Source organism: Candoia aspera, chromosome 2 (assembly GCF_035149785.1).
Source record: "Candoia aspera isolate rCanAsp1 chromosome 2, rCanAsp1.hap2, whole genome shotgun sequence".
NCBI lineage: Eukaryota > Metazoa > Chordata > Lepidosauria > Squamata > Boidae > Candoia > Candoia aspera.
Genome location: NC_086154.1, coordinates 179,619,647 through 179,646,789, shown reverse-complemented (window position 1 = coordinate 179,646,789; position 27,143 = coordinate 179,619,647). Strand labels below are relative to the sequence as shown.

At 41.2% G+C, this 27,143-nt stretch overlaps 3 protein-coding genes and 1 long non-coding RNA gene across 5 annotated transcripts in view; 2 read left to right on the top strand and 2 right to left on the bottom strand.

Moving 5' to 3' along the window:
• LOC134491314 (uncharacterized) overlaps positions 1-10,516 on the bottom strand; it is a 125,928-nt gene extending 115,412 nt beyond the window's left edge. The window contains exon 1 of one of the 2 annotated variants that reach the window (XM_063294986.1): positions 10,295-10,516. The gene's annotated coding sequence lies outside the window, so the exon portion shown is untranslated. The remainder of the gene's footprint in view (positions 1-10,294) is intronic. The other variant, XM_063294987.1, reaches the window with a different exon arrangement.
• Positions 1-27,143, top strand: part of LOC134492532 (uncharacterized) — a 349,089-nt gene that overhangs the window by 132,495 nt on the left and 189,451 nt on the right. The gene's annotated exons all lie outside the window — the stretch shown is intronic.
• On the top strand, positions 10,689-12,010 carry TMEM215 (transmembrane protein 215). The gene has a single exon (XM_063296696.1). It carries the CDS (start codon positions 10,769-10,771, stop codon positions 11,501-11,503), a length of 735 nt encoding a protein of 244 aa, XP_063152766.1. The 5' UTR covers positions 10,689-10,768; the 3' UTR covers positions 11,504-12,010.
• Positions 21,120-27,143, bottom strand: part of LOC134492469 (atrial natriuretic peptide receptor 2-like) — a 56,376-nt gene continuing 50,352 nt past the window's right edge. The window contains exons 20-23 of the mRNA XM_063296640.1: positions 26,743-26,895; positions 26,000-26,098; positions 23,580-23,671; positions 21,120-21,484 (exon numbers count right to left, since the gene is read on the bottom strand). Coding sequence (XP_063152710.1) covers positions 21,350-21,484; positions 23,580-23,671; positions 26,000-26,098; positions 26,743-26,895 — 479 coding nt within the window. The 3' untranslated portion in view covers positions 21,120-21,349. The remainder of the gene's footprint in view (positions 21,485-23,579; positions 23,672-25,999; positions 26,099-26,742; positions 26,896-27,143) is intronic.

Genomic DNA, 27,143 nt, shown 5'->3' with positions numbered 1-27,143 from the left:
AAGCAGATTCCAACTGACTGTTGGGGGGAGGGGGAATCTGACAGGCAGAAAATTGGTAGGTTACTTGCTAAATTAGTCAGAAAAGGTTGCACAGCCAATTTGGGGAAATGCTTCAATCTGGATTCCTGAACTGAGCAGGGGAATAGACATGATAGCCTAGATCAGCAGTTCTCAAAGTGTGGCCTGGGGAACCCTGAGCATCCCCAAGACCCTTTCAGGAGGTCTGCAAAGTCAAATAACTGTTTTAAAATTTCTCAGTTTTTATTTATTTATGTATTTTATCATATTTCTTCCCCGCCCATCTCGTGTTACAATGACTCTGGGTGGCTTACAAACAGTTAAAAATCAAAGATTAAAATATCATTAAAATAAATACAATATAAATACATAAATATAAAAATGCAAGATGTAAGATATACAGTCCAAGATGGTGAATAGAGGTGTCATCTTTGGCCCCAACAATTTTTAATACAGTAAATATCAATAGATACAACCCACATAAACCAAAGCTCTTTGAGGTCCTCAATCATTCTTAAGAATGTAAAGAGGTTCTGGGACCAAAACATTTGAGAACTGCTCGTCTAGATGGTCCCTTCCAACATTCTGATTTGATTATTCAATAATACTGTATATGCTAATGGTGTGAACAGTATAATTTCTCATAACATGCACCATTTCTCTTCTCTCATTTTTCTATTTCAATAATGGAAATTAATATTCACAACAGAGAAGAAATTTACATCAAATATCATAGTATGAGTAAAATATAGGGTTAATATTTTTCTCCCTAAAAGAAGTGAGATTTCAGAAATGTTCTCTTCTGGCTATACCATGAAACAAATATTTGATGAAATACTTAAAATTTACTTGTCCTTTTCCTCCTCCATATTTATCTCATGTACATTTCGGAAAGTTTTGTATCTACTTTTTTGTATTTAATTTTATTTCTGCCACATCACCAACAGTTTAATTCCTCCCTTGCATATCAGAAAAGTTGTAGTAGGTAAACTGAGATTCCAGAGGCTTATCTTGATGTCCATCTCCTCCAGCTAAACAACAATGAAAAGTCAAAGAGTACTGTTGCAGGAATTTTTTGTTCAGGTAAAAGCTACATCCTCTCGATAGCATTATATGTATGTATGTACTTCCAACCCCACTGAGTTTAATTTCCAGTAAATTGTTTAAAACAAAAACAAAAATGCTATGTCCTGTCATATAATAAATATAATTTTGTAAGCAACTCCCTCAGATATACATTGTTGTATATGAAATGTCTGACCCATCAAGTTGGTTAGTCTTCAACAATGCAATCACATGTACAGGTATGCATACCCCAAAATGAGTTCCAAGGTGTTCAAGAAGCTTGCTCCCAAATAATTAATGCTGGATTCCACCCTAAAGCATGTTCTAATTGTTATTGCCACTACTGCCCTCTCCTGTGGAGCCGCTTTTCTGGACAGCCAAAACAATTGGTGATTTAGCTGTAAAAAGCTTTATAGTGCCATCCATCAACAAGGATTTGTAGAGCTTTAGCTCAGCTGGCATCATACAGTTCAGCCCTTGCTTTTCTTTATGTCTTTAAAGAGAAATGCATAATTCTAAACTGCTGACCGATACTGTATTTCAAACTGCTACTGTTAACACTCACAGATACCAATGTTATATTATCAGTGGTTTCACACAATGGCACATAGTCCAAAAAGTTCTGTAATTTCACATTGCTGAAATCTTGTTTCTGCCTTTCTGTATCACTGGTATTTTAAAACAAAAATCTTAAGAAGAAGAAGAAGGGAAACAAACAAATATGCCTCTTATAATCCACATTCACACTGCTCAGATAACTTATCCTAGTAGCCTACATCTTCAGGATCTGACTGCATTATATACTGACAATTTTACAACACAAAGAACTTGAAAAGGTAAGAAAACCATAAACTATAAAATAGCCTTCATGATGGAAATTCAATTAAAATTTAAAAATTAAACCTGAGATAAGAGGAATTTAACCAATTTTTGCTAGCAAATAAATCTTCTTTCTTGTTCAATGCTACAAAATAAATTAAAATATCGAAGGGCCCAGAACACTTGATCTTTTCAAGATAAATTGCCTCGATTATTTTGTGGTTGTTCCTCACCACTGAAAGCATATTTTACAAATGACTTTCTCACTTTGTGCTGAAATGTACTATTCAAATTATTGCCTAAAGGGCAATGGTGGAAGCTCTGATCCAGAAAGCTATCTAGGCTCACATAAGCAACTATTGCTAGTTCAGCATTTTTTTAAAATTGTTGACCTGCATACCAAATAAACACATTACTTTTGCAAATGCAAGCACCCATTCCCATTTCAAAAACAACTCATTGTGCTATCATCAATCATCATCATCATCATCCAGAGCCCTCTGGGCTCTCAGATTTAGTTTTACTATTCTTTGTTTCTTAGATTTAGAGTAAAGGAAGGTGGAGTAAGGGCTCCTTCTCATATAGAAAGATTGTGTGTCTAATTTTGTAGCCTGTTCATTTATTTTGAAGGATTATCCGAAGATGGTCCTCTTCCTGAAAAGTCCTCTGTTTGAGAGCATCAATCTTCCAAATTGAGTTTAATGATAAGAGGTGTTATAGTCTATCAATTGTATTATATTTATTTATTAAACAAATTTATATGGCTGTCCAACTCACACACTGTGGAGGATTTCAGCATGGAGGTGGAGATCAGAGAAGGCACAGTCCAGGAGGCAATGGTGGGAAAATGAAAAAGTTCAGAATAGCCCTGCCCTAGAGCTCTCCCTGGTTATTTCCCCTTAGGTTAGGCAGAGTAGCTTGAGTCTGGCAAGATTCTGTCTATATGGTGTGAGCAAATAAAGAACTGAAGTTTGAATGGACTGATTCTTTGTTGTTCTTGGGCTAGGCCTGACACACATGGTGACTCTAGGTGGCTTACAGAATTAAAAACCATAAAAACACAATACACACCCCATGGCAGCAGGAAACATAATCAAACCAGCCACTTGATTGGCTCTGTCTCAACCTGGGTCCCCAGGCCCACTGACAAAACCACATCTTCAGGTCCTTCCAGAAAAGGAGCAAGGAGGGGGCCAATCTTATCTCTGGGGGAATGATGTTCCAAACGGAGGGAGCCACCATGGAGAAGGCCCTTTTCCTCAGCCCCACTAGATGTACTCCCCTAATGGAAGGGACCCGGAACATGCCCTGCCTCCCCGCTCTGGTGAGCTGGGTAGATGTGACTGGGGAAAGGTGGTCCTGCAAATAACCTCGCCCCAAGCCATGAAGGGCTTTAAAGGTGATAACAAGCACCTTGAATTGGAATGATCTTGTCCAGTGGCTGCCTAAGAACGGGATGGGTTTTTTATGTATATGTTTGCACCCAATTAAACTAGAGCTGCCTGTATGATTTCCCAGCTACATGGTGGGGGGGGGGATGAGAGATTTTTTTTTTCAGCATTATCAAAAGATAACTGGATCCTTCGTCTTAACTTCTCTTTCCATTAAGATTCTTCTAATATTCAACTGAATATTCCTTGCTATTCTGCAATATGAAAGCCAGTTTGGTGTAGTGGTTAAGGCATCAGGCTAGAAACTGGGGGACTGTGAGTTCTAGTCCCACCTTAGGCACAAAGCCAGCTGGGTGACCTTAGGCCAGTCACTCTCTCTCAGCACCAGGAAGCAGGCAATGGCAAACCACTTCTGAAATCCCACCAAGAAAACTGCAGGGACTTGTCCAGGCAGTCGCCAGGAGCCAACACCAACTCAAAGGCACAAAAAATAAAAAGAAATTAAAAATCTGTAATATAAACAATCTAATGTACCATTACCCTGACTGTCAGTCACTATCCCAAATAAAATCCAGGAATAAATGTATATCCACGTTTGTTTGATTTTCTGCACATAATATATTTATTCCATTAATATGAGTAGTGGAATATGCATGCCAAATGAATGGGCAGGAAATATACTTTCTTATTATCCATCATACCTCAAAAAACAGTCCAAATATATATTGTCCAATACAGCTTAGTTTTAGGAAACTGATTTCTCTAACTCATGTGACCATCAGTGATAAGTTTTGTTTTGTTTTTCACTGTATCAGTAATCTACTTTTCTGTTAATAAATAGTACTCAAAGCAACTAAAAGCAAAAAATAAAAACAATTTAACTAAAATCACGATTAAAATATAATTAAATTGCTCTTAAAATACACTTTGTGGGATGCGGTGGTGCTGCGGGTTAAACCGCTGAGCTGCTGAGTTTGCCGATCGGAAGGTCGGTGGTTCGAATCCGCGTGACGGGGTGAGTGTGTTGCTAGTCCCAGCTCCTGCCAACCTAGCAGTTCGAAAACATGCAAATGTGAGTAGATTAATAGATACCGCTTCGGCGAGCAGGTAACGGCCTTCCGTTCAGTCATGCCAGCCACATGACCATGGAAGTGTCTACGGACAAACGCCGGCTCTTCGGCTTTGAAACGGAGATGAGCACCACCCCCTAGAGTTGGACACGACTGGACTTAAGGTCAAGGGAAACCTTTACCTTTACTTAAAATACACTTTAAAAAATTCACATAGTCCTACAGCACGTATGCAGATTCTGTCATCATTTTTTTTTAAAAAACTCATATTTTAGCTTTATTATTATTTTTATTAATAATAATAATAAAGGCAAGCCTTCTGAATAGTGGTGAAATGATGTAAATGTGCTTTCATGTATTTTGAAGCAAATAATATTTGTTCAAAAACAGGCCACTCACAGTATCTAGCAATCTTCATCCTAAAGAAGCTACACCATGGTCTCTAATTGGAGAATATCATTATATTGCTCAAGAAATTCATCACAGCATGGAGTGGATATTTCCATACATGATCTTTGCCCTGCACCATAGGTAATTCCCTATCTCTGTAGAGCTACAATGTTTTTTATATTTGGCAGCTCAGCTGCATCATATTCAGAATGGCAGAAAACGCAATCCTTCTATTGGCAATGATGAAGTTTTGCGTACTTGTGGGTGGGCCATGTGCCCATTAACAAAAACTCATGGTCCTGGAATCAGGCCCCGTTTCACCATTTCATAAAGCTTCAGCCTTTTGTCATCCATGTATAGCTGTTTTAAACAATTCCTCTCCCCCTTTCTAGTTGCTGTAGTAGCATGTAACCAGAGTTAAAAATAGTAGGGAAAATGCTTGTTTCTAGAACTGCCAACATGCTGTTATTTCACTGTCACAGACTGCAAGGAATGGCATCTTGTACTCAAGATGTTTCCTTCACATCATCCAGAGATAGATAGATTTTGCAATTGAACAAATACACATAATGTGTACTGAAAAATGGATACAGGAGCATTAGGAATTTTTCTTAGAATGAATTTTTTATTGCTCCAGCTGCTTTAATTTTAGGGGAGGTACACTCATACACTAATATGATCTCTCTTTTTTTGCACATTTCTGTTAGTGAACTGTTGAATCACAAACAGTAATTCAATTCATGGTATTACTTGCATATTGTCAGTACTTCAAGGACAGCAGAAATGAAGACGATCAAGGGCTTGTATGCATGTTATACTGTTGACCAGTCAACAACAACCTGAAAAAGGAAGGGGGATACTGAGACCATAGGTTTCCAGTACAAGCCATGAAGATGTCACATGCATCATTGCACAAATTATGTGAATTATGTAATTTATATCAATGATATCACAACACAAATAATGTAATAGTAGTTATAACATTTGAACAATGACTTTGTGATGCTTTTGCCCCCCACCCCATCTTGTGAATTAATGCCCATGCCTGAAAGCAGGAACTGCAAACCAATGGAAACTCACCACGAAGTATGTGGTTATAGAATAAAACCTGTATAAGCAAAGTGCAAATTAAAAAAGACACTTTGAAACTAACCTGCAGATTTATTTTACAAAAATCATCTGAAAGGATATAACATTTTGCCATCTTCCCATCAAGCCAGATGTTGGCACGGGATATGTCCCATGAAACACACAAATCTTGAAGTTCCCATTATTATTTTTATTCACAATGCAATATATGTGAATTTATTTTCCTGTATGGTCATGGCTAGAGGGAAGAGAAGCATATGATTTTGTTCCAAAAGATAAAAGATCAATGGGGTAAGGTAATGAGATCTCCTACTATACCTGCTGTGCTGTTCCTTGTGGCTTTTGCTTCTGATGAATTCTAGATTATTTAGAATTAGATGCAATTTTTTAAAAAATGAATTCTTGGAATTAATTATTGATGTAATAGTCAAGACTCCCTGCATATACATTGTTTACCACTGGGCATCCCAGTGAGTGAAAAAGCAAGCAAATTGGAAGCAATGCTGCAAGATGGATGGAAGGAGTTTGGCAAAGTGACTGTAGAAGCTGTTAGAATTAATAGCTTCTGCAAGTACACTTAGACACTAGCCCTTGTGGAGGTTCTAATTTGAGCTGTACATCAACCAGGCCAATGAACTCTAGGCTCTTCATCTGTCAAAAATGTGTCAGGTACTTTAAGCGGCCAGTCACAATACCATTTTTCCTAGTAGCTAGCTAGCTACTAGGAAAAAAGGCTTAGCTTTCTTCCCCTTCCCCTTCCTTCCTTCAATTTATATGGCTGCCTATCTCAAGTACATGACTTTGGGTAGCTAACAATATTAAAAATGATGTAAAAATATACAAAAAACACACTACATCCAGGAAAAATTACACAAGCTATGGGAGGCCGACAGGGACAATTTAATCTCTGGAGGGATGATATTCCAGATATCAGGCGCTACTTGACAAAAAACCCTTTACCATGTAACCAATCTGTTTAGGATTTACAGCCCCACACACACTATTTTCTTTCTTCCCCAAATACTCTTTCCTTATTTCATTATAGATTCTGAGGCCAAATAAAAAAGAGAAAAAAGGGAAACCTCTGTAAAATTACTCTAGAGTTGAGTGTTACTGCTGGATTTTGAGATAAGGAATTCCAATTGCATTCTACAAAATTATGGCATTCTGAAATAAGGAATATTCACCTTAAATCAAACAATAAAACTACTCCTTCAGCTGCATGATTCTCAATTTGGCAGTGATTAGTCATGGGCAAAACATTTTTGGGGAGGGGTAGGAAAAGTCTGAAAAATCTAAAGCAAAATGTGGGGATGGGAAGAAAAAAGCAGGCACATTTTTCTCCCCAAAGTTGGTTGCAACCAAATGATCCTTTCATTTATTGTCCTAATTTATTCACATTGAGAGCCCAATATCAATTCCCAGATTTCTTCAAGTTTCTTGCAATTTGCATGATTGATCACAAGCAATAAAGATTTCTCCAGAGAGCAGTTTCCCCTCAGGCTTACTTTCATATTATATTTTTGAGCCAGAAGCTAAAGAAAGAAAGGCACAAAGAAGTATTCAAGTCTATAACAAACACTATATTGCTGACATTAGTTCTCCTGAAAATGAGACCTTCACAGGTATTTTATCTTTCTTTGTGAAAAGGTGAAAAACTTCTGGTGGTTGACATTTGATTATACTAGCAAAAACCTGGTTTGGGGGAGTGTTCTGAAGCAAACTGGCATAAAATGCTTGACACAAATAATTCACTCCTTCCATCTGTCTTCTTGGCAGCACCACCTCACTACTTTTAACCTCAAAACCTCAGTGATCCTGGCATCTACACAGCACTGAACGATGTTCACACACACCCACATCTACAAAAGATATGTGCATAATGTGCAATATTAATACTCTCAAAGCTGTGTTTCCCTCTCACACACACACAAGAAACACAGTAAACCTTCACAGGGAGGAAGGAACGAAAGAAGCAAAGAACGTATGTCTTAATCTGCAACTAGATAACCATATTTCTTCTTTCACGTACCTTCCCCCATGGGTCAGCAGGTGGTAACACCTGATCAATCTTTTATTTGCTTGAAAGATAAGCAGGGTTGAGCCTAGTTAGTACTTCCATGGGAGGCCATGAGGGAATCCCAAGACTCCAGCTTAGACTGGGGAAGTCGAGGAAGCATCCTGGAGTATGGCAATGATAAACCAAGAAAACACCACAGATGGGTCCATGAAGCCATCAAGAGTTAAGCTCAGCTTGAAGACTTTATCTTTTAATTTTTTTTTAGTCCATTCAATTATGCCCAATTCTCAGAGACTGCCTGGACAAGCCCCTGCAGTTTCCTTGGCAAGGTTTTTCAGAAGCTGTTTGCCACTGCCTCCTTCCTAGGGCTGAAAGAGAGTCACCCACCTGGCTTTGTGCCTAAGACGAGACTACAACTCTCAGTCTCCTGGTTTCTAGCCTGGTGCCTTAACCACTACACCAAAGTGGCTCTCACCTTTCAAAATAATCTCCTGCAAGCAGCTCATCTCCCACCCATTTACACTATCTCTCACAAAATATCTAATTCCATGAATTAATTCCATGAATTTTGAAATAATGTGTCCAAAGGAAGCCTATTAAAGACACCTCCATCCTCACACACACAAACTAACCAAATTAACTTAAATGGGTATAGAAGACAAACCTTTTCATTAAGACCCCAGTTGTAATCCAGACCTTTAATCAGAACTGAACTTCCAGGTACGAATCACTTAATAATAAACAGGAATTTCAGTCTTAACGTACATGTTTTTATGGAATAGATTCCACATTCAATTCTTTGAATTCCAAATTCAAATGCAATTTTTAAAAAAGTATAAAATAACAAGCAATGTGAAGGATGCCCATTTTAGATCTTGAAGAACCATTATCAGGTAGAATAGACAGTAATAAAAGAAACTGACATAAGAGAAATTATCTTACTAAACAACAAGCAACCAATTCCATTATTAATTTCCATTCTGGCTTGCAGTATCAGACAATAATGTGTTGGGAAACAGTATCAGCTGGAAAAAAGAATATCTTATTTTGATAAAAGGGGAAAGTTAATTTCTGTTTAGTCCCCAAATTGAGATACTAATTCCAAGAACAAAATGCTTCTTCTGCTAAATAATGCTCTAACCCAGACACTTTCTTTTTCCTCTCAATACCATTATAGTTCATAGATTTCACCCTCCCAAGACTCCTCCCTCCCTCTCCCTCTCACACACACACTTTTCTAAAAGAACTTCACCCACAAATATTTTCCTACAGAGAGCACCAAAAGCAGAGTGGTTCATTTGTGGACTCATAAACTATGTTCTGTTATAAGCACAACAGCTCTCCACACAAATATACTTCTACCTGTCTTGTCACCCTCACGTTTACCTCAGACACAGACCCAGTCCCTACGTCTAAGTTACGCACAGTGTAGAACTGCTGCCTAGTATCACCCATCCCACAAGGCCACCATTAGACGTAAACTGCGTAACTGGCAAAGTGCATGGATTAACAGCAGTATTATACCTGTACCCGTAGTAAATGTTACTATAGTTAGACGCGATGCACCGCCACTTTTTAATTCGGCCGCTCTCTTCCCAGAGTTTTTTGGCAGCTAGACTAATGGACACCACTCTGCTCTCCTCTGCCGTATTAGCGCTACAGATGAAGTCGGCGCTTACGTGCTTCCTATTAGAACTGCTGGTCTCTGTGGAGGGGGACGGGCAGAGTGTTATTTACCGCTTACTACAAGGCACGTTCTTGCTTCCCTACCATCCAAACTACCTCGTTGTTTGGCGCCTTGGATTCTAGGGGACCGCTGCTACCTGCTAACAAACGTCCCGCCCTTTCTTCCCGCGCATCGCGGGAGCCTCGGAAGAGCGAACGGAGCAGCCGGAGGGTAGAGCCGAGAGGGCGTCCTGTGCTTTGACCGCCACTGCTGCTGTGAAGCAGCGCGCGCTCTTCATAGTGGGAAAGCGCGCGGGTCGCGAACTGCGCTCGTGCCTACCTTGAGCACGCCGGGACGCTCGCCTTCTACACACTCACCGCTGCCCGGGCTGCGAAACAGCTGGAAAAGGAGGTCTTTTGCACCTGAAGACCCTTACCTGCCTTGCCTCCTTGCAACTGTTCCGCCCTTACTCTGAAGCACCCAAGTGATCATTCTTACGCGGTTTTGTCTTCTTTCTTTTTCTTAGCCAAGGGTGGGGGATGGATGGGGGGGTTAGCCCGATTCTATTTTCTTCTTCTACATGGGGGAGAATGCAACTCAGCGGAACCCCATGCATGTTTATTGAGAGCTCCCATTAAAGTCACTGGATTCTACACAGACTAGTTTAGGATCGCCGCTTTCACGTGCTGTCGCGTCTCCCCTTCCACAGGAGGCCGAACCCCATCCCTTTTGCAATCTTTGAGCCACACGCGTAATCGTGTATTACCTAATTCCCTCGCTCGCTTGCGCGTTGGGCATATTGGAACCTCTGCTATGGTAATGTCTCTACAACTGCTTTTAATGCATCGTTGACCGCTGGCCCGGGATCCAAACGGGAAGAGCAAAAGAGCCCTCGGGACTTCACGTGCCTTCAGGCTGCCGGGGAAAAAGGCAGTTCGCTGCGCGGCACCAGCGACGCTAAAAGCAGCGGCAGCAAGAGCAGCGGTCGGGGAAAGGGAAGCCTCGCAGGAAGCGCGGCCAATTCTGGGACCCCGCGACGGCGCGCTCCATTAAAAGCGCGGCCGGGAGGGGAAGGCGAGGTGAGGCGCCCGGCGATCGTTGCGGGCGACTTTGGAGTCCGTCGTGGAGCCGCTGCGTTTTGCTCCCCCCCCAAGCTGTCCGCGGGATTGGAGCTTGCTCCCCCCTCCCCGCGTTTCTCCGTGGAGCGAAGAGACCCAATGACCTAGAGAGTTAGTAAGCCATGCGACCCGACGACATCAACCCCCGGACCGGACTCGTGGTGGCTTTGGTCAGCGTCTTCTTGGTGTTTGGCTTCATGTTCACGGTTTCCGGGATCAAGGGCGAGACTTTGGGGGACATCCCGCTCCTGGCCATTGGGCCGGCCATCTGCTTGCCCGGCATCGCCGCTATCGCCCTGACGAGGAAAACCGACGGCTGCACCAAGTGGCCCAACCGCAGCTATTGCCCCCCGTGCAGCTGCTGCCGCAAGAAGCCCCAGGACAAAGAGGTCCTGGAGCTGCTGAGGACCCCTTCGGACCTGGAGTCCGGCAAAAGCAGCTGCGACGAGCTGGCCCCGCGAGCCTGCGCCGCCCAGCCGGCGAAGGCGATCCACCAGGGGGCAGGCGGAGGGAAGGACTCACTCGCCACCCCCGCCGCGCGGGACTGCGGGGGCTTGGCCCCCAGAGTGGCTCAGGAGGAAATGTTGAGGTACTTGGAGAGGTGCTACCCGGAGATGCCTGGCGGGAACGTCTTTGTGGCCGAGGCCTCGCCTTACAGTGCCTTAGACCAGCCGCGGGGGGAGTCCCCTGCTTTCGAGGGGGCCGTCGCCGCGTGGCCGGCGGAGGACGACCTTAACGTCGTCCCCAGTGACAGCGTCATCGTCTGCTCCTACACGGAGACCAGCCCTTACGACAGGTACTGTTGTTACATAAACCCCACGGAAGACCTCACCTCGGATCCCCAGGCGATCGTTTGAACGGACCGAACCGTCTTGGCGAGCCTCGGCGCTTCCTTCGAGCTTTCTCTTTCGAGTTGGCCCTCGCTCTTTCAAACGGGGACAAACAATACTGACGATAACCCCACCCCCACCCTTTTTCAAGTAACGATAACGGTAGTAATACATAATGATAATATTATAATCATATTAGCTGGTTTTGCACTGCATGGGGCTAGCCTCATAGCTCAGCTGTTAACTTTAAAACCTGGTATGTGACTGATACGCGAACCTTTAGTGCCTGAAATACTTTTTCTTTTAGTTTTCGTTTCTATTCAAGTAATAATAGCATGTTCAAGGAGAATCGTCGCTTGGTATGATGAGCTGTAAGCAGCGAGACTTAAGCCATTTTCTTATACAAGGCTAAAGAAATGGAGGTGAGGTTGAGAATTTCAGCGCGCTTGCCCAGTTCAAGGTTTCTCCGGAAATGGACCGGTGCTGTATTCTTAACTTTTGCAAGTTCTGATAGGGAGTGGGGGGCAACTCCGTTAAGATCCTTGAACTTCTGTTCCCCCGCGCGCCTGTCTCATCCTGTTCCCCGACTTTTAGCATGTTAAGGATCAGAGCAGCAAGTTCAGGCAGGTCAGCATACTTCAAATAGTGTCCTGTTAAGAAGTCAAAGGCTGAAAACAGTAGTGACAGACACCTCGGTAAAGGAAAATAAGAGAAATAACATTAACACCTAAGTTTTAAAACTTTATTAACATACTATGAGTTTTCAACTGTTTTTTTCTCTCTCTAGCATACTCAGTATTGTTATATAATATATATTGTCATGCAATTGCCCTTCTTCTGCATAAGGTCTCCAATGAAATTAGAAATGATGATGCAAGTGACACAGTAAGAGTTCTAGTTTTGAACATGGGCCAGATTTTGACTTTTAAAAACAGGGGGCACACGTGTTTATCCTACAAGAAGTCACTGTGACTAATCCGAATCTACAGTGAAGTTAGTTTAGATTTTAAAGTATATGCAAAATATTAAATAGTTACAACTTTCTACCTTGAATGCTTACTTGAGTAGAAAGGCTGGAATATTAAATAAATAAATGAAATGAAATCTTCTAAATAAGCTAGCTGAGGTTTGTGGCAATTGTATTCCAACACATTTGGATAACACTACCTTAGGTGAAGCTCATGCAAATAATGCTCAAACCTTATCTGGCACCTCCTTGAGGAACACATACTGTATTGCCTGGTTTGTACTTTTGTGGCTTGGAATGATGCCTGAAAATAAAGGGTAAAATGTAAGGTCTTCTATGAATAAGTTTGGGCATATACATCAAACAGAACTTGCTGTGTTTTTCCTCGCTCACAGCTCAAGTCCAGCCCCTTCTCTGCCAAAATGAAATACTTACTCACTATTCGCTATTCTATCTTGCTGCTTTCTCACCTGCTTTGGATATGCTGCCCATTTTTAAGATGCTATAGGTATACATTCAAATTCACATTAATTTTAAAAAGGAATTAGACAAATTTAGATTAAATAAGTTAAAGCTTATCAATGGCCGTCAGTCTCTCTGCCTTGCTGTTTTTGGGGTGTCCGAAGAGATCTGACTGGCTGAATGAAGGGTAGATGGAGTTGGGCTTGATTTTGCAAAGCAATTCTTGTATTCCTAAAGCAGCTGAATGTATAGTATTACTGTACAGAACCACTGGAAACTAGAACACTAAAAATGCATTCCCTGACCCAAATCACCACCTTCCCCCAGTGGCAGCATTCTCTGTGATTTGTTCTAGACATTAAAAGTTAAGCTCTCTATTCTCTGGATTTGACCTTTAAAGCCCTAAATGGCTTAGGACCACATTACCTGTAGAAGCACCTTCTTCTATAAATACCTAATGAGATTTTCAGATCTAATGAGGCCCTCTTCCAGGTCCCCACCACCACCAGCAAAGGACTTGAGGTGGGTCTCAACAAAGGAAAGAGCATTTTTTGCGGCGGCACCCAATTTATGGAATTCCTTCCACAGAGAGGCTCAGCTGGCATCCACTTTAGGATCACTTTGATGCCAGGTGAAAATCCTTCTAGTTTCCCTGGCCTTTTTATTGCATTTTAATTGTACTTTAATTTGTATTGTTTTAAATCTGAATGATCGCCTTGCTGGTGCCTAGCTTGCATTTTATCTGATTGTTTTTTGGTATATGTCTTTATTCAAATTGTATATTTTAGTATGTTTTGTTGTAAATCACCCAGAGAGTTTGGCTATTTAGCAATTTAAAAATTTAATAAATAATAATTAACACTTTTCCCCAGTAAAAGTTACCTTCCCAAACTGCTATTTATTCTTCAACAGAACTTTGTTTTGTGCCCATAACAAATCTCCTTGGGCAAATAGCAGCTGGAAGAAAGGGTAAATTTATTAAGAAATTTGGCAGATCAGACGTTTTGAAATTATAGATAACAATGTGTTCCTTTTTTGGCATCAGCCCTTCTATTTGCACTACAGGAAGAATTGTGTTGATCTGGCTTGGTGGGTGGTTTTAAAAATTACAAGTTAATTAAAATGAAACACTTTTGTAAGTGTTTTATAAAATGGATTTATACATGCTAACTTACTCTGTGTGAGTTTGCTGGCTAGTATGTATAATTTTAGTAAGTTTTTAATTTGGGGGAAATTATTTAGAAAGTGCCCTTTATAGCCTGATTGAAAACATCCATATGAGTGCAGGATCTGTTGCTGAAGGTCAGTGAAATCACAAAATCTTTCATTTAAATACGAGCCTTGGAGTTTAATTACAACTTTTTAAAGGGACTACAAAAGATACAACTGAAAGGTTACTAACTGATTGGATACTGGAAAAGGGGATTTCATCTTAAAGTTATGATAATATTTTAGGCAAGAGGTGGTAGAATTTTTAAAATACATTGATTAAAATATCTAATATTTTTCAGTCTCATTAACTAAACATAAAAGAACAATAAACTATATTTCTTTTTCCTTTTAAATATATTTTAAGTTATATTAATTATTAATTTATAGTAAGAGTGAGCCAAACACATATAATACAAAACGGCTTATAAACTCTGAAAACAGGAAAGAAAAGGAAAACAACAATAACAAAACAATCAATAAAAGTAACAACTAGAAGTATTTTAGGTCCTACCACAAGATTGCAAACCTATGCTTATGGAAATCAATGAAACTTTCGGGGGAGAGGGACAGAAAGAGAGAAAAGCATTGAAAATGTGAAATGTCAATGTATTCTTAAGTAAAAAGAATTATAATAATTGCTACTGTAATAAAGAACAAGTTTTCTCTCTAACGAAAGCAAGTTTTTTTCTCTAACATCTGACATTCAGTTAATGCAGATCACAAAGCAAAGCAAAACATAGAATAGCAATTTCATATATTGACCATATATTGAAAAGAAATCTGGAAGAGAATAGAAGTTGCAAGAGGCAAAATATCCTATAAAGAGAAATTACAGACAATATGAATCTAAAAAATAGATAAGGAAACAATTACTGAAATATTACTGAATTACAGTTTGGAGTCTTATTGTCATGAGCACTGATGGTGAGCAGGAGGGGGCCCCTACCCAGGGGGGAAAACGCATGCGAAGTAGTGAGGAGTTGAGCAGCCATTCAAAGAGACACAGAACAGACCCGCCTTGACTTTTGGGGTTTATCTGTATGGGTTTTTCCCACGCTTCTTCAGTTTGTTAGGATTTTCTGTCTAATGTAGCAGTAATAAAACACTAGCGACTTATTCCTTTTCTCAGCGTGCTTCCTGACTGTTAGGACACTTATAGGTAGTTAAGCTCAATATTTTTTCCTAATTATAACTGATATAACTCTAAAATATTTGCTTATAAGACTGCAGTATTTTTCTCCATTAACCTATGGTTTAAATCCAAGAGTATCAAGTTCCTCAAGTCAACACACAATCAACATACAGAGAAAGAGGGGAATTAAAATTTAATCATGAGTGGATGCTCTAATAAATGGCAAATTTTTCAGAGGGCATTTTTCACATCACTCATGATTTCTTTAAGCACAATACATGTCACCTCAAGCAGTCTGTCTATGAGTAAGTAAGTAACATCACCTTCCTGACAAGTTAATAGCTTCCAGAAACAAAGTCACTTTAATCTTTTATAGCAAGAACAACAAACTCTTTAACAATGTAATACTCCTATTTCAGGACTGCATCCCATGGTTGTGACAAAACCTCAACCGTCATCCAGAAAACCTTATGCAATGCTAACTTAGACTTTAAGGTGCCACAAAACTCTTTACTGATTCATAAGACTATTTCTTGCCCCATGTTCCATCTATCTCTTTATTTGTTGCATTCATATCCTGCCTCAATCCAAATCAGTTCTTGGCATCTATAATTATATTTGCTGTCTTTCTAGCTTATCAACTTCCAACTCCAACAGGTAAGGAGACTTTCAACAATGAAGAGCCATTGGACAAAATTTAGGCACTTTCCAACATTGACAGTATTTGTTGAATAGGTTCTTCTCTGGGTTTACCAATACAAGCAGTTTGTTTACTATATGGAATTGTAGCAATCAGAACTCATAGACGGTGTGTTCTTACACAGCCGAAGCTACATCATCCATAAACGAAAGAATGAAAGGTTTGGGCAAGCTCCAAGGTGTGTAGAAGAAGACAGATTTTGGGGTAGAAGATTCTAAGAGGCAGGAATCTCCTGACCCCCTCAAAATAGCCTAATGAGGACTCAGTATGTTCAATGCACATGAAAATGTAACACTGGGAGAATGCAAATGGGGTGAGTAGAAGAGGCACTGATTTCAGTTCAGTATTTCTTGCAACAGGTGCCACTTGTATGTGCTAAACTGACACAGTTCTACAACAGAACAATACTCTTTAAGAACAGATAGTTGTGTGTAAAAGTTAGGGTTAGACCCAAGATGTCATGTTTAACCACATACCATGTGGAGGGTTGGGTCAGTTTCTGTTTTGATTAATTGAAATATGCACTTTGACCAGGAGGAGCTAAACTTTTGCATGCAACTGGTTCTCTGGGCCAGCCCCCCACTGCGGGGAGAGGGCCTATTCAATCAGCCTGTCCTGGGTGATTGATGGATGCAGTTGAGTTTCAGAAGGAACTTGGCGTTTTTCTGGAAGCTCTGGAGCATGCTTCAGCCAAGGCCTTGATCACAGCTTGGAGTGAGCATGTAACAAAGGCCTTGAATCAGATTGTCCCTGCATGAACTTGGTATTTTTATGGGTCCCATAGGTTCTTTGGTTTACCAAGGAGCTGTGGGAGATGAAATGACATGAGATCTAGATTACAAGGCTGACAGGTGAGAGCCTCTAGTAGGGCCTACCTTGTGGCAATAAATCAACTGTTCTTATTGCATCTGTAGATAGCTGACCAGCAGCCCTGTTTAGGATGAATAGGTCCCTTCTAGATAAGAGGGATCACAGAAGCCTTTGCAGGGCCTCTGTGAGGAATATTCTCAGCATTTGTTGGATAAAGTTGCTTGGTTTCACTTGGCAGGTCAGGTCCTTTGGTAATGACCAAGACATGTCTGAACTCAGTTTTCTGGGAAGAGCTTGAGCTGCCTACTCTCAAGGAGATGGACAGGCCCCTCAGGGCTGTGAGTTCTGCCACCTGTATTTTGGACCCATGCTCCTCCTAGTTGGTTATGGCCTCCTGAGACGTGGCATGCAGTTGGGTCCAAGTGGTGGGACCTCATTATGGGAAGGGGTGATGCTGCCTGCCTTGAAGGAAGTGGTGGTACACCCCCTTCTCAAAAGGTGATCCTTGGATCCAAGTGTGTTAAATAACTTTTGTCCAGTCTCCAGCCTTCCCTTTTTATGGTGGTAGACAATGAATCAGATTATCTGGACCCTGTTCAGTCAGCAATGAGATGGTTCATTGTGCTGGGAGATTATCTGTGGAGGGCTCAGGATGGGGATGATGCGTTGATTGTGGCTATCCTGGATTTCTAGATGGCTTCTGACACCATCAACTGTGGTATTCTTTTGGACTGGCTCTGGGGGTTGGGAGTGGGGTGCACTGTTTTGTGGTGGTTCTCCTCTTTTCTCTGTGCCTAGTTCCAGTTGGTATTGCTGGGGGGAACAGATTGAGCTCCAGCTATGTGGGGTGCCTCTGAGCTTGGGTCTTTCACTCCTCCTCTTTAATATCTACACGAGACTGCTGAGAGAGGTCATTTGGTGGCATGTGGTGTGGTATCATCAATATGCTGATGATACTCAGCTACACATTTCCACCCCAGGCTAGCCAAGCAACACTTCCCAGCGCTGGGCCAAGTGCTAGTCCAGTGCTGACCTGGAGGCTGTAAGGGTTTGGATGAGGAAGAACAGGTTTTGACTCAACCCTAGCAAGATAGAGTAGCTCTGGGTTTTTGGCACTCCTGGGTCTGGTGAGGTGTCATCTTTGACTAATGCCAAGACAGCACTCCCTCAGGTAGAGCTGGTGTGCAACTTGGGGGTCCTCCTGGACTTGCTGCTCCTGCTCAAGAAGTGAGTAAATGGTAGCCATGGCTAGGGGTGCCTTTGCACAGATCCATCTGGTGCACCAAATGTGCCCATTTCTGGACCAGGAGGCCTTGCTCACAGTCAGTCACAGCTTGGTCACTTCCCAGTTGGATTACTGCAATTTGCTTACATGGGGCCACCCTTGAAGACCATCTGGAAATTACAGCTGGTCCAGAATGCAGTGGTACTAGCAGCTCTGAGAGTTCCACGGTTTGCCCATATTATATCACTGCTGTGTGAGCTGCACAGGCTTCTAGTTTTTTTCCAGATGCAATTTAAGGTGCTGGTTATCATCTATCCCTAAATGGCATGGGATCAGGTTATTTACAGAACTGCCTCTCCCTGAGGGTACTTCCCAATCCCACCAGGCCAGATAGGGTGGGCGTGCTCCAGATCCCTTCTCTTAAATGTCATCTAGCAGCCTCTGCCCTGGGAACACAGTGCCCTGGGATCCAGCAGGCCCCCACCCTCTTAGCCTTCCAGAAAGCCTTGAAGAGCTGGCTCTTCTCACAAGCATTAGGTAGAATGAGGCTGGAACCCACCCAGCAAATTGATATCTTGATGTGTGGGAGAGTGTTGCCCCAGGGTACTATGAATTTTTATTTGTTGTTTCTTTACAGTTTGTATTGTTTTATGAGCCACCCAGGGTTGTGGTTCATATTATGGGCAATAAATAAATACATAAATAAAGTGTTCCATTTATAAAATTAATTGATCCCAGAGAGTACACACATGCACACAAACTGATATTTGGAGTGTATACACTCGGAGAATGCAGAAATCTGGGCTTAACTAATAGGCCTACAGATGTTGACCCTGTAGCACCGAGATCAGTATCTCTTACCATTCGGTAGATGTGTCCTCTCAGTCATCTTGTAAAACTATCCCATCCTGTACAAGTGGAAGATAGAACTAAGACACTGATCTTCTGCTAGAACACTCTTCATCATTCCCATGAGGCCACTGGCAGCAGTTTCTGTCCTTTTCTACCTCTTTCACTCCTGCTTTTCGCTTCCTGCATGCTGATTTTCAGCAATGTCCTCCTCTGTTACTAAGTTCTCAGTGAAAGTAAAATCACCTTCCCAGGTCAAGGGAAACCATTTGGGAAATAACATTTTGGGAAGAACATAGCCTGCCTTTAAGATGACTACTGTATGATGAACTGAAGCTTGTGGACCCCATGTTTTATATTTTGGGTAAATCAGAACTTTGTTGTATGTAAAGCTGAGCTCTCAGAAGTTATATTTTAACATAACATAAACATGGCCATTGCAATACAAACTCAGCCTCTTACATACTTGCCTGCACATTGTGATGTACATATGAAAGACTGGCACTTGTATTGTGAAGCCAAACATATGTTTCATCATTGGTTAGGGACAGATATTTCTGGAGAACCACTGTGTGCTGTCCACATTCAGAAATAGCAAAACGTGAAACACCAAACGTTGAGGACCAGCAAGGGAAGGCTGCAGAGTCTGACTGATTCAGGGCAGCATCTTCCTCTGGAATTGGTCTCTGGTCTGATCTAGAAGGGCTTCTCTTAATCACAACCAGGGGAGTTGAGCATCTTTGAATGCATGTGCATTTAACTGATGCTACAGTTCTGCAACTTGAGAGAGTATCCCTCACTTATGAGCGGTAGTTATTTAGGAACAGAAGAGTGCTTGCAAGAAGCATCCAAGCTTTTGCTTCAAGAATGAGGCTGCTTGGCCAGCATCCCAAATTCTGAGAAAAGCCAGAGTGATTTTGAGGCTCTTTGGTGAAAAAAGTCTTGTGTGGTTCAGTAGCAAGCGGGACCCAGCATCCCCAAGGTGCATTAAACAGTTCCCACACAGAATGCTTATCCTCATACAAAAAGGAACACAATAGTATAGGCAGCTTCATGATTCTTTCTCCCATTTGTTTCCTTGGGTGTTTGCTTTGCATACAGACTTGGCATTTGTGCCTTTACTGGGTGCTTGTTGCCAACTTGGAGCCCTTTCAGCATCCAGAAAGGTTCTGAACATAATAGAGGTAAAGAGTTATTGCCAGCATGAATGAGTTTTGATGCAGTGCCTGGAAAGAATCTCAATTAAACTGCTGTGGACAGCAGGTCTTAGACAAACTGCCATTTCATTGCCTCCTGTTTTCCACATTTTAGAAAGTGAGCTCTCCCTGTCTCTTGTTTGAACCCTATTTAGAGTTCCAGAACAAATGGAAATGGAGAGTAGAAACCAGCTTGCTAGTTCCAAATTCTTGAGTCCTCACTAGCTTTGCGCCCAATTGTCATGCTCTAAGGCAGGAGGGAGAGATCTAAAAGGGACTGACTTACATTACCTGGTACAAACCACAGGGAGTTTCTACATTCAGTATATGGAGCATCTTCTTCCAAACAATCATGTCCTCTGGATAGCTAGTAACAGGGATGGTGTATAAGGGACATAACAAGGGGAAAGAATGATGCCTATTCTTGCTCTCGTGATTGTACAATTCCTGATAGCTCCACCCATTATGAAAGGTGAAAGGTCCCCTGTGGAAGCACCGAGTCATGTCTGATCCTCTGGGGGGACACCGCTTTCGTGACATTTTCTAGGCAGACTAGACTGGGGTGGTTTGCCATTGCCTTCCCCAGTTGTAATTACCTTTCCCCAGCAAGCTGGGTACTCATTTTACCGACCTCGGAAGGATGGAAGGCTGAGTTGACCTGAGCCGGCTACCCGAGAATCCAGCTTCTGCTGGGATCGAACTCGGGTGGTGGGGAGTTTTTGGTTGCAATACTGCCGCTTACCACTCTGCGCCACACGAGGCTCTATCATCACCCATAATAGTCAGCAGTAAGTTATAGTTCAGCAACAACCAGAGCAACCTTGGGGCTGAATGTGAACTAGGATAAGATTTATACAGTGTGCTAAGCCATGGCTTATTTTAACCATGTTTTGTTGAACAAGAACTAGTGGCCTAACGCAACCCACAAAGCATGGTTTACAAATTACAATGACTGCACTCACATCTCTTTCTAAGCCACAACCACGGACAGGATGAAAATTATGTGTGTCGTCAGGTAGCTCACGGAGATCTTCAGAGAAAATACAAGCTAACTATCAAAAAGGGGGCTGAATCCAGATATAGATATGTCCCTGCTTAAACCGCTAAAAAATGCAAACCATGGCTTGACATAACACTTGAATCTCCACAAAGACTACTTGGAGTAATCCGTGAGCTGAGAATTGTATCAATTGCATTGTTGTTGTTTAGAAAAAGAATCTTGAGATAACTCAGATTCTTCCTGCTTATAATTCCCTACAAAGCTACAGACATCGGCCATCTGATCACATTATTTTGGGATGGATTTGAAAATGGGCCATTCTATACAACACCAGGAATGATACCAAAACTACTCTGGTTAATAGCCTCAGAGGTTGCAGATGGGCTTAATATCTTCTTCTGAATTATACCAGACTTCTTTCCTTCCAGCCAGTAGGTTACCATGTCGCCTTTCCCCTAAAATGAAAAACATAATAATAGAGCATTTCAGTAGTGTCAGTAACCATACTTTGTTTCTGAGAACATTTCCTCTACATACCATGACAACAGAGGAGCAGACAGCCCACTGCTTTTTAAAATTAAGTATGAATAGAGCTACAGGCTGCAAGCATTACTGTGGACATTAATCAACTCAAGCATGGATTTTAATTAACAGAGCTGCAAGTAAAGGTTACAAGGAGGGTATGAAGCAATTTTATTTTCTGTGAACCTAAAATTCAGTTCAATCTTAGTTAATTTGAAATGAAAACATCCTTTCCTATTCTTCTCCCCTTTTGAGTACTAAGGACCTAACAGAGTTTTGAGAAGTAGCTTAGATGTGTTTACAAAATAAGAAACAAGAACACGTTCTGAAATTTCTGCTAATCCTCTTTAGCTAAACAAGCCAAAATACGAACAGGCCTTTTTGCCTGTGCCCAACGTACCTTCCTTCTGTCCCCCTTTGTGCCTAACAGAATGTAAATAGGCAAACTTCAGATAGCTAATTTTTCTTTTTGTCCAAACTGGCAAACTAGTTTCAGAACATGCCCAGGATAAACGTGTGAAGTCAGACACACAGGCCTTAACAGCCTGGCCTGACTTGATGTTGCTAGCCATTAACTAACTAACTAACTGATTTACTGAAGATGCTTTGGCTTGTCCATCCACTGGTCAGCAAAGAACAGCAAAAGGGGCTCTTCTTCATTTTAACTGACCTTTGTTTTAGAATGAAACTATGCAGTTGCATCAGAATTCTGCTGGTCTTGTACCACATTCAAGTTATTCAAATCTATTCTTAACTCTAGAAACATATGAGGAAGCAAACAAGCCATATACAGGCTTTGCATTGCACATATTCTTTAGTGCTTCACTGGATCCAGTTAATGAGTGCAGCACCTCTGATGTACAGAGCATCTATCATTCTTAATAAACTCTCGACCCTCTGACAAAAGGCAATGCCTATAAGCGAGTTATGCATTCGTAAGGGAGCAAATTGGAACAAAGAAAAAGAGATAAACCAGTAGGAAACTGACAGGCAGGAGTAAGCAGGGTTCTAGGCAATGAATATACTGAACCAGAGGAAAAAAATCCCAAGGAACTGAATGAACAGGGAGAAGGGCAAAGAGCTACCATCCAAACCCAGTCAACACTCCAAGGCAGTGTATCTCACCCTTGGCCACCTTAAGATGTGTGGACTTCAACATGGCTGGCTGGGGAATTCTGGGGGTTGAAGTCCACTCATCTTAAAGTGGCCAAGGGTGAGAAACACTGCTCTAAGGAAATTGAAAGCCACTCCTGGCATCTGCCTTCCAGCTGCTTCTTCCTGCTTTCTCTGAGAGGGCTGTTGAAAGCTGGAAGTAAAACAAACAAACAAACAAAAAAGGCAGGAGAGAGCCAGTGTGGTGTAGTGGTTAAAGCACCAGGCTAGAAACCAGGAGGCTGTGAGTTCCAGTCCCACCGTAGGCACAAAGCCGGCTGGGGGACCTTGGGCCAGTCACTCTCTCTCAGCCCAAGGAAGAAGAAGGCAACAGCAAGCCACTTCTGGAAAACCTTGCCAAGAAAACTGCAGGGACTTGTCCAGACACTCACCAGAAGTCAACACTGACTTGAAGGTGTGCATGCACACACACACACACACACACACACACACACAGAGCAGGAAAGAAGCAGCAGCCTCAAGTGGGTGTGGGGGGGATGCCTTTGTGGCACTCTTACCATCTATAATGAAAGTTGATTGGTTGCAGCTATCCTACTTGGTGGGGAGATAAAACTTCTCTGAGTATTTTTTTCTACAGTATTTTATAGCTTCATCTTCCAGGACTATAGCTTGAGGTTAAAAATAGTTCCTGGAGAACCTCAGCACAAATTAGGCCCTAGGGTGATGATAACTCAATATTTTAACTGAACTGCAATTCCCAGGATTCCTGGGGGAGACATTAAATGTAAATTGGCCTAAGGAGCTATTCAAACATGAATGCAATTCATATTTCAAATATGGACAGAAGAATTAAAACAAAATCCGCTAAAAGATGACCATTCGTTTCCCATTTGGGGAAAGCTCGAAGATGTTTACCTTGATTTGCAAATTCCCCCGGCACACCAATACATACTCTCCAATCTGTTGCAGCAGCTGGTATGTGCTTGAACTGCACTGTATTTTGAGAGCTAAAGGGAAAAAGAGGAGTAGTGTTGCCATCTGAAAAATCCATTTTCGAAGACAATGAACAATAGATGCCCTCGCTCTTAAACAGTTCTTGCTTCTACTATTATCCTACCAGTTAACATACCATAAGTCATATTTGGAAAGCATTTTGGAATACATACATGACTACCAACAAGGGCTCAAAGCCACAGCTCTGCATCTGATAATTGTTCTTATAATTCTTGACAGAACGATTCTTCTACCTGCCAAGGAGGGCTTCCAACTTACACATAAGTTTACTTAGCCATTTACTGCTATTCATTGCATAAAGAGCAGGTATAAAGTCCTTCTCTATATTAACCCTTGTATGGAAATTAAGAGATGGGAAAAGCTTAATATCCTTAATTTCAAGGCATGGGGTTGCTAGATAAGTTTAAGAGGAAGATCAGTAAAAGCACTAATAACTTAAATTTCAGTGTCCAACAGAACAAGAGAATGGTAGCCCATTTATTTTAAAGGACATGTACAGGAAAATTTTGTGGACGTAATATATCTTTCAAAGCACTTGGTAAAGTGCCACATGATTTTCTGATTAGCAAGCTAGTTATTATTGATTGGGTGGCATGTCTATTTTGTACATCTACAGCTAGCTTAAAAATCGTAATTAAAAATGCTCATCAGTGGTTTGAAATGATATTGAAGGGAAGCAAATTGGGCACTGAAAGATTTGGTTCTGGCCACAATACTCTACATTTTTATTAATTAGTTGGATGAAAAGGTGGAGGGAATACTTTTCAAATCTGTAGGCAACACAAATAACATGAGAAAGCCAACGGTCCAGAGGCAGAAACAAAATTCAAAATTACCTTGTTAGATTAAATACATGACTTGAAAATAATAGAATGAAATCTAGTAGAGACAAATGCAGAGTTTCTTGGTCAAGGAAAATAGATCAAAAGTACCAGTATAAGATGGAGGACACTAGTTTACTAATAATATGTGTGAAAAGATCTTAGAATAGCAGTTGATCACAAACTGAATATGAGTTAACAGTGTGATGTGGCTTCAAATAGAATAAATGCTGTTCTACATTTCATCAATAGAACTCCAGTTTCCAAATCATGAGAAGTAGCATTTCAGTTCTGGATTGATCTGAATCTTGAGTACTATGTCCAATTTAGGTCATTGTGTTTAAAAAAAGATACATAGAAAATGAGCCAGGTACAAGGCAGGACAACAAGAATCATCAGGGGATTAAAAACAAAATCATACAAGGAGAGACTGAGGGAAGAAGACAGCGGGGGGGGGCATGGTAGCATTTTCAAATACTTGAAGGGGTGTCACACAGAAGATCAAGATTTGTTCCCTATTGTTCCAGAGTCCCAGACACAGAGTAATAGGCATAGATCATAGGAAAGAGGATTTCAGTGGAACATTAGGAAAAACTTAAAAATAAGAGGAATTCGACAGTATAAGTAGTTACTAAGGGAGGTAATGATCTCTGCTTCATTGGATGTATTCCAGAAGCTGGACAGTCATCTTTCACAGATTCAAGGACTTCTTCCAACTCTATGATTCTCTAGCACAGCTTTCCCCAACTCTATTGTCTTTTAGATGTACTGATCTTCAACTTGCAGAATTCTTCAGAGGGTACTAGATTAGGAAAAACTAACCTAGTAGATTATGTCCAATGTTTAGCATTTTTCATTATCATACTGCCCCCCCAGTAAAGAGAGGAATTGGTTCCTCTGAATTTGTTAATCTAAGAGGGATGAACAACTGTTAGTTACTGTATATTTGTTATGACAGTTCAGGATGGCATGGCCTTACTTTACTAGAGAAAGATAGAACCATTTTCCAAACCAGTCTATATTTGAATTAGTCAAATAATAATAATAATAATAATATAATAATAATAATAATAATATAATCAATTTATATAGCCACCCATCTCAGCAGTGACTCAGGGCAGTAGACAATAATCAAATTAAAAACAGATACCTATACCAAAGTTAAAATGCACAGCAGCCGAGAAAACCAACGATCATCCACATAGCCAGGAGACCAGTCCCCTTACATACTCTGGGCTCCAGGACTGGGAACAGAGACAGGTCTTTAGGGCCATATGAAAGGCCAGCAGGGTCAAAGGCAACATAATCTCTGAGGGAGAATGTTCCAGAGGGTAGGCACTATGGCAAGAATGGCTCATCTTCTGGGCCCTGCCAACCAACAGCCCTTAGCCAACAAGACCTGGAGCATGCCCATCCTGCTGGACCATGTCAGGGAAGAAATCTGAGGTGATACCAACTCATAGCTCACTGCTTGGTGCTACTGTTAAGTATTGAATCTACCTTCACTGGTAGATTCCATCCTGGAAGCTGTGTTGACTGTGTCCCCAAATAGACAATACCGTGGCATTTTGGTTCCAACAATTCCTGCGACAACTGGACCTAAAGAAGGAAAGTAGAAAGATTCCTTTAGCTCTTGAGTATCAGTTGGGGCTCATCACAATGAAAAAGGCTAGGTTACCTATATGAGGAGTAATTGCATCAAAGAGGACTAAAGAACAGGAAACAAGATGGAAAAGAGAGGGGCAGGACTGCAAGTGGTGACCAGGAATGGCATCATTATAAGAAGAAAGCAGATACTTAGCTGACACAGCTGCACTTGGGGAAAAAAAGATAGATGGTGCCCCACTGGTATAGTAATTTGCAACCCAATCTAAGAAGTTGCTTGTACCAATGAAAATTAGATGGATACAAATAGCCTAAATCTAAGCACTAGAAGTACTGAAACTATTCACCAGTGGGAGTCAAGTGAGGGCAACTCAATGCCCAGTTCTGCTAGACCAAAACTCTTAAGAATGTGAAACATAATTATCATTCACTTCTAATTGATGACTTAGTGCCAACCCCAAGGATTATACTTCTAAAGTTTTCCCTCCCATTGCCACTTCTACCCTATTATGAATGAAATCAATCTGCTGTCATTTTGTCACCTACTGTAGGGAGGTATTTCTAATGCCCCTATTTCACCTTTACCATATCCAATATTCATTACCAGCATTTGGTCATGGAACTGAACAGCCCAATACCTGAGTGGATTCCTGCTCGAATTTTAAGCTGGCTATCAGGCTTGTGTGGAATCCTGAATGTTTTGCACACCAAAACAAGTCCCAGAGCCATACTTGCAATTTCACCTGCATGACGAATGCCATTCTCTCTTGGCACTCCTGATACTACCATATCTAAAAAAGAAAATGACAGTAATCATGTAGGAGTGTCAGATTATAATCAACATTCATATCACCGTTTCAGTTTCACAGATACATATAAATGAAATCCAATAGGATTTCAGTCCGTAGGATCAGGCAGCACAAAATGGCCTCTATCAAAAATCAGCAGAAAAATGAAACCGTTCGTTTGGTTAAAAAAAAAATTCTGAAAGTTTTGTACAAAAAGAAGTAATTATTTCTATTCATGAATTTCCCTACCA

What these genes read in the sequence shown, in the direction of transcription:
- TMEM215 (XM_063296696.1), top strand. Translation starts at nt 10,769, where the DNA reads ATGCGACCCGACGACATCAACCCCCGGACCGGACTCGTGGTGGCTTTG.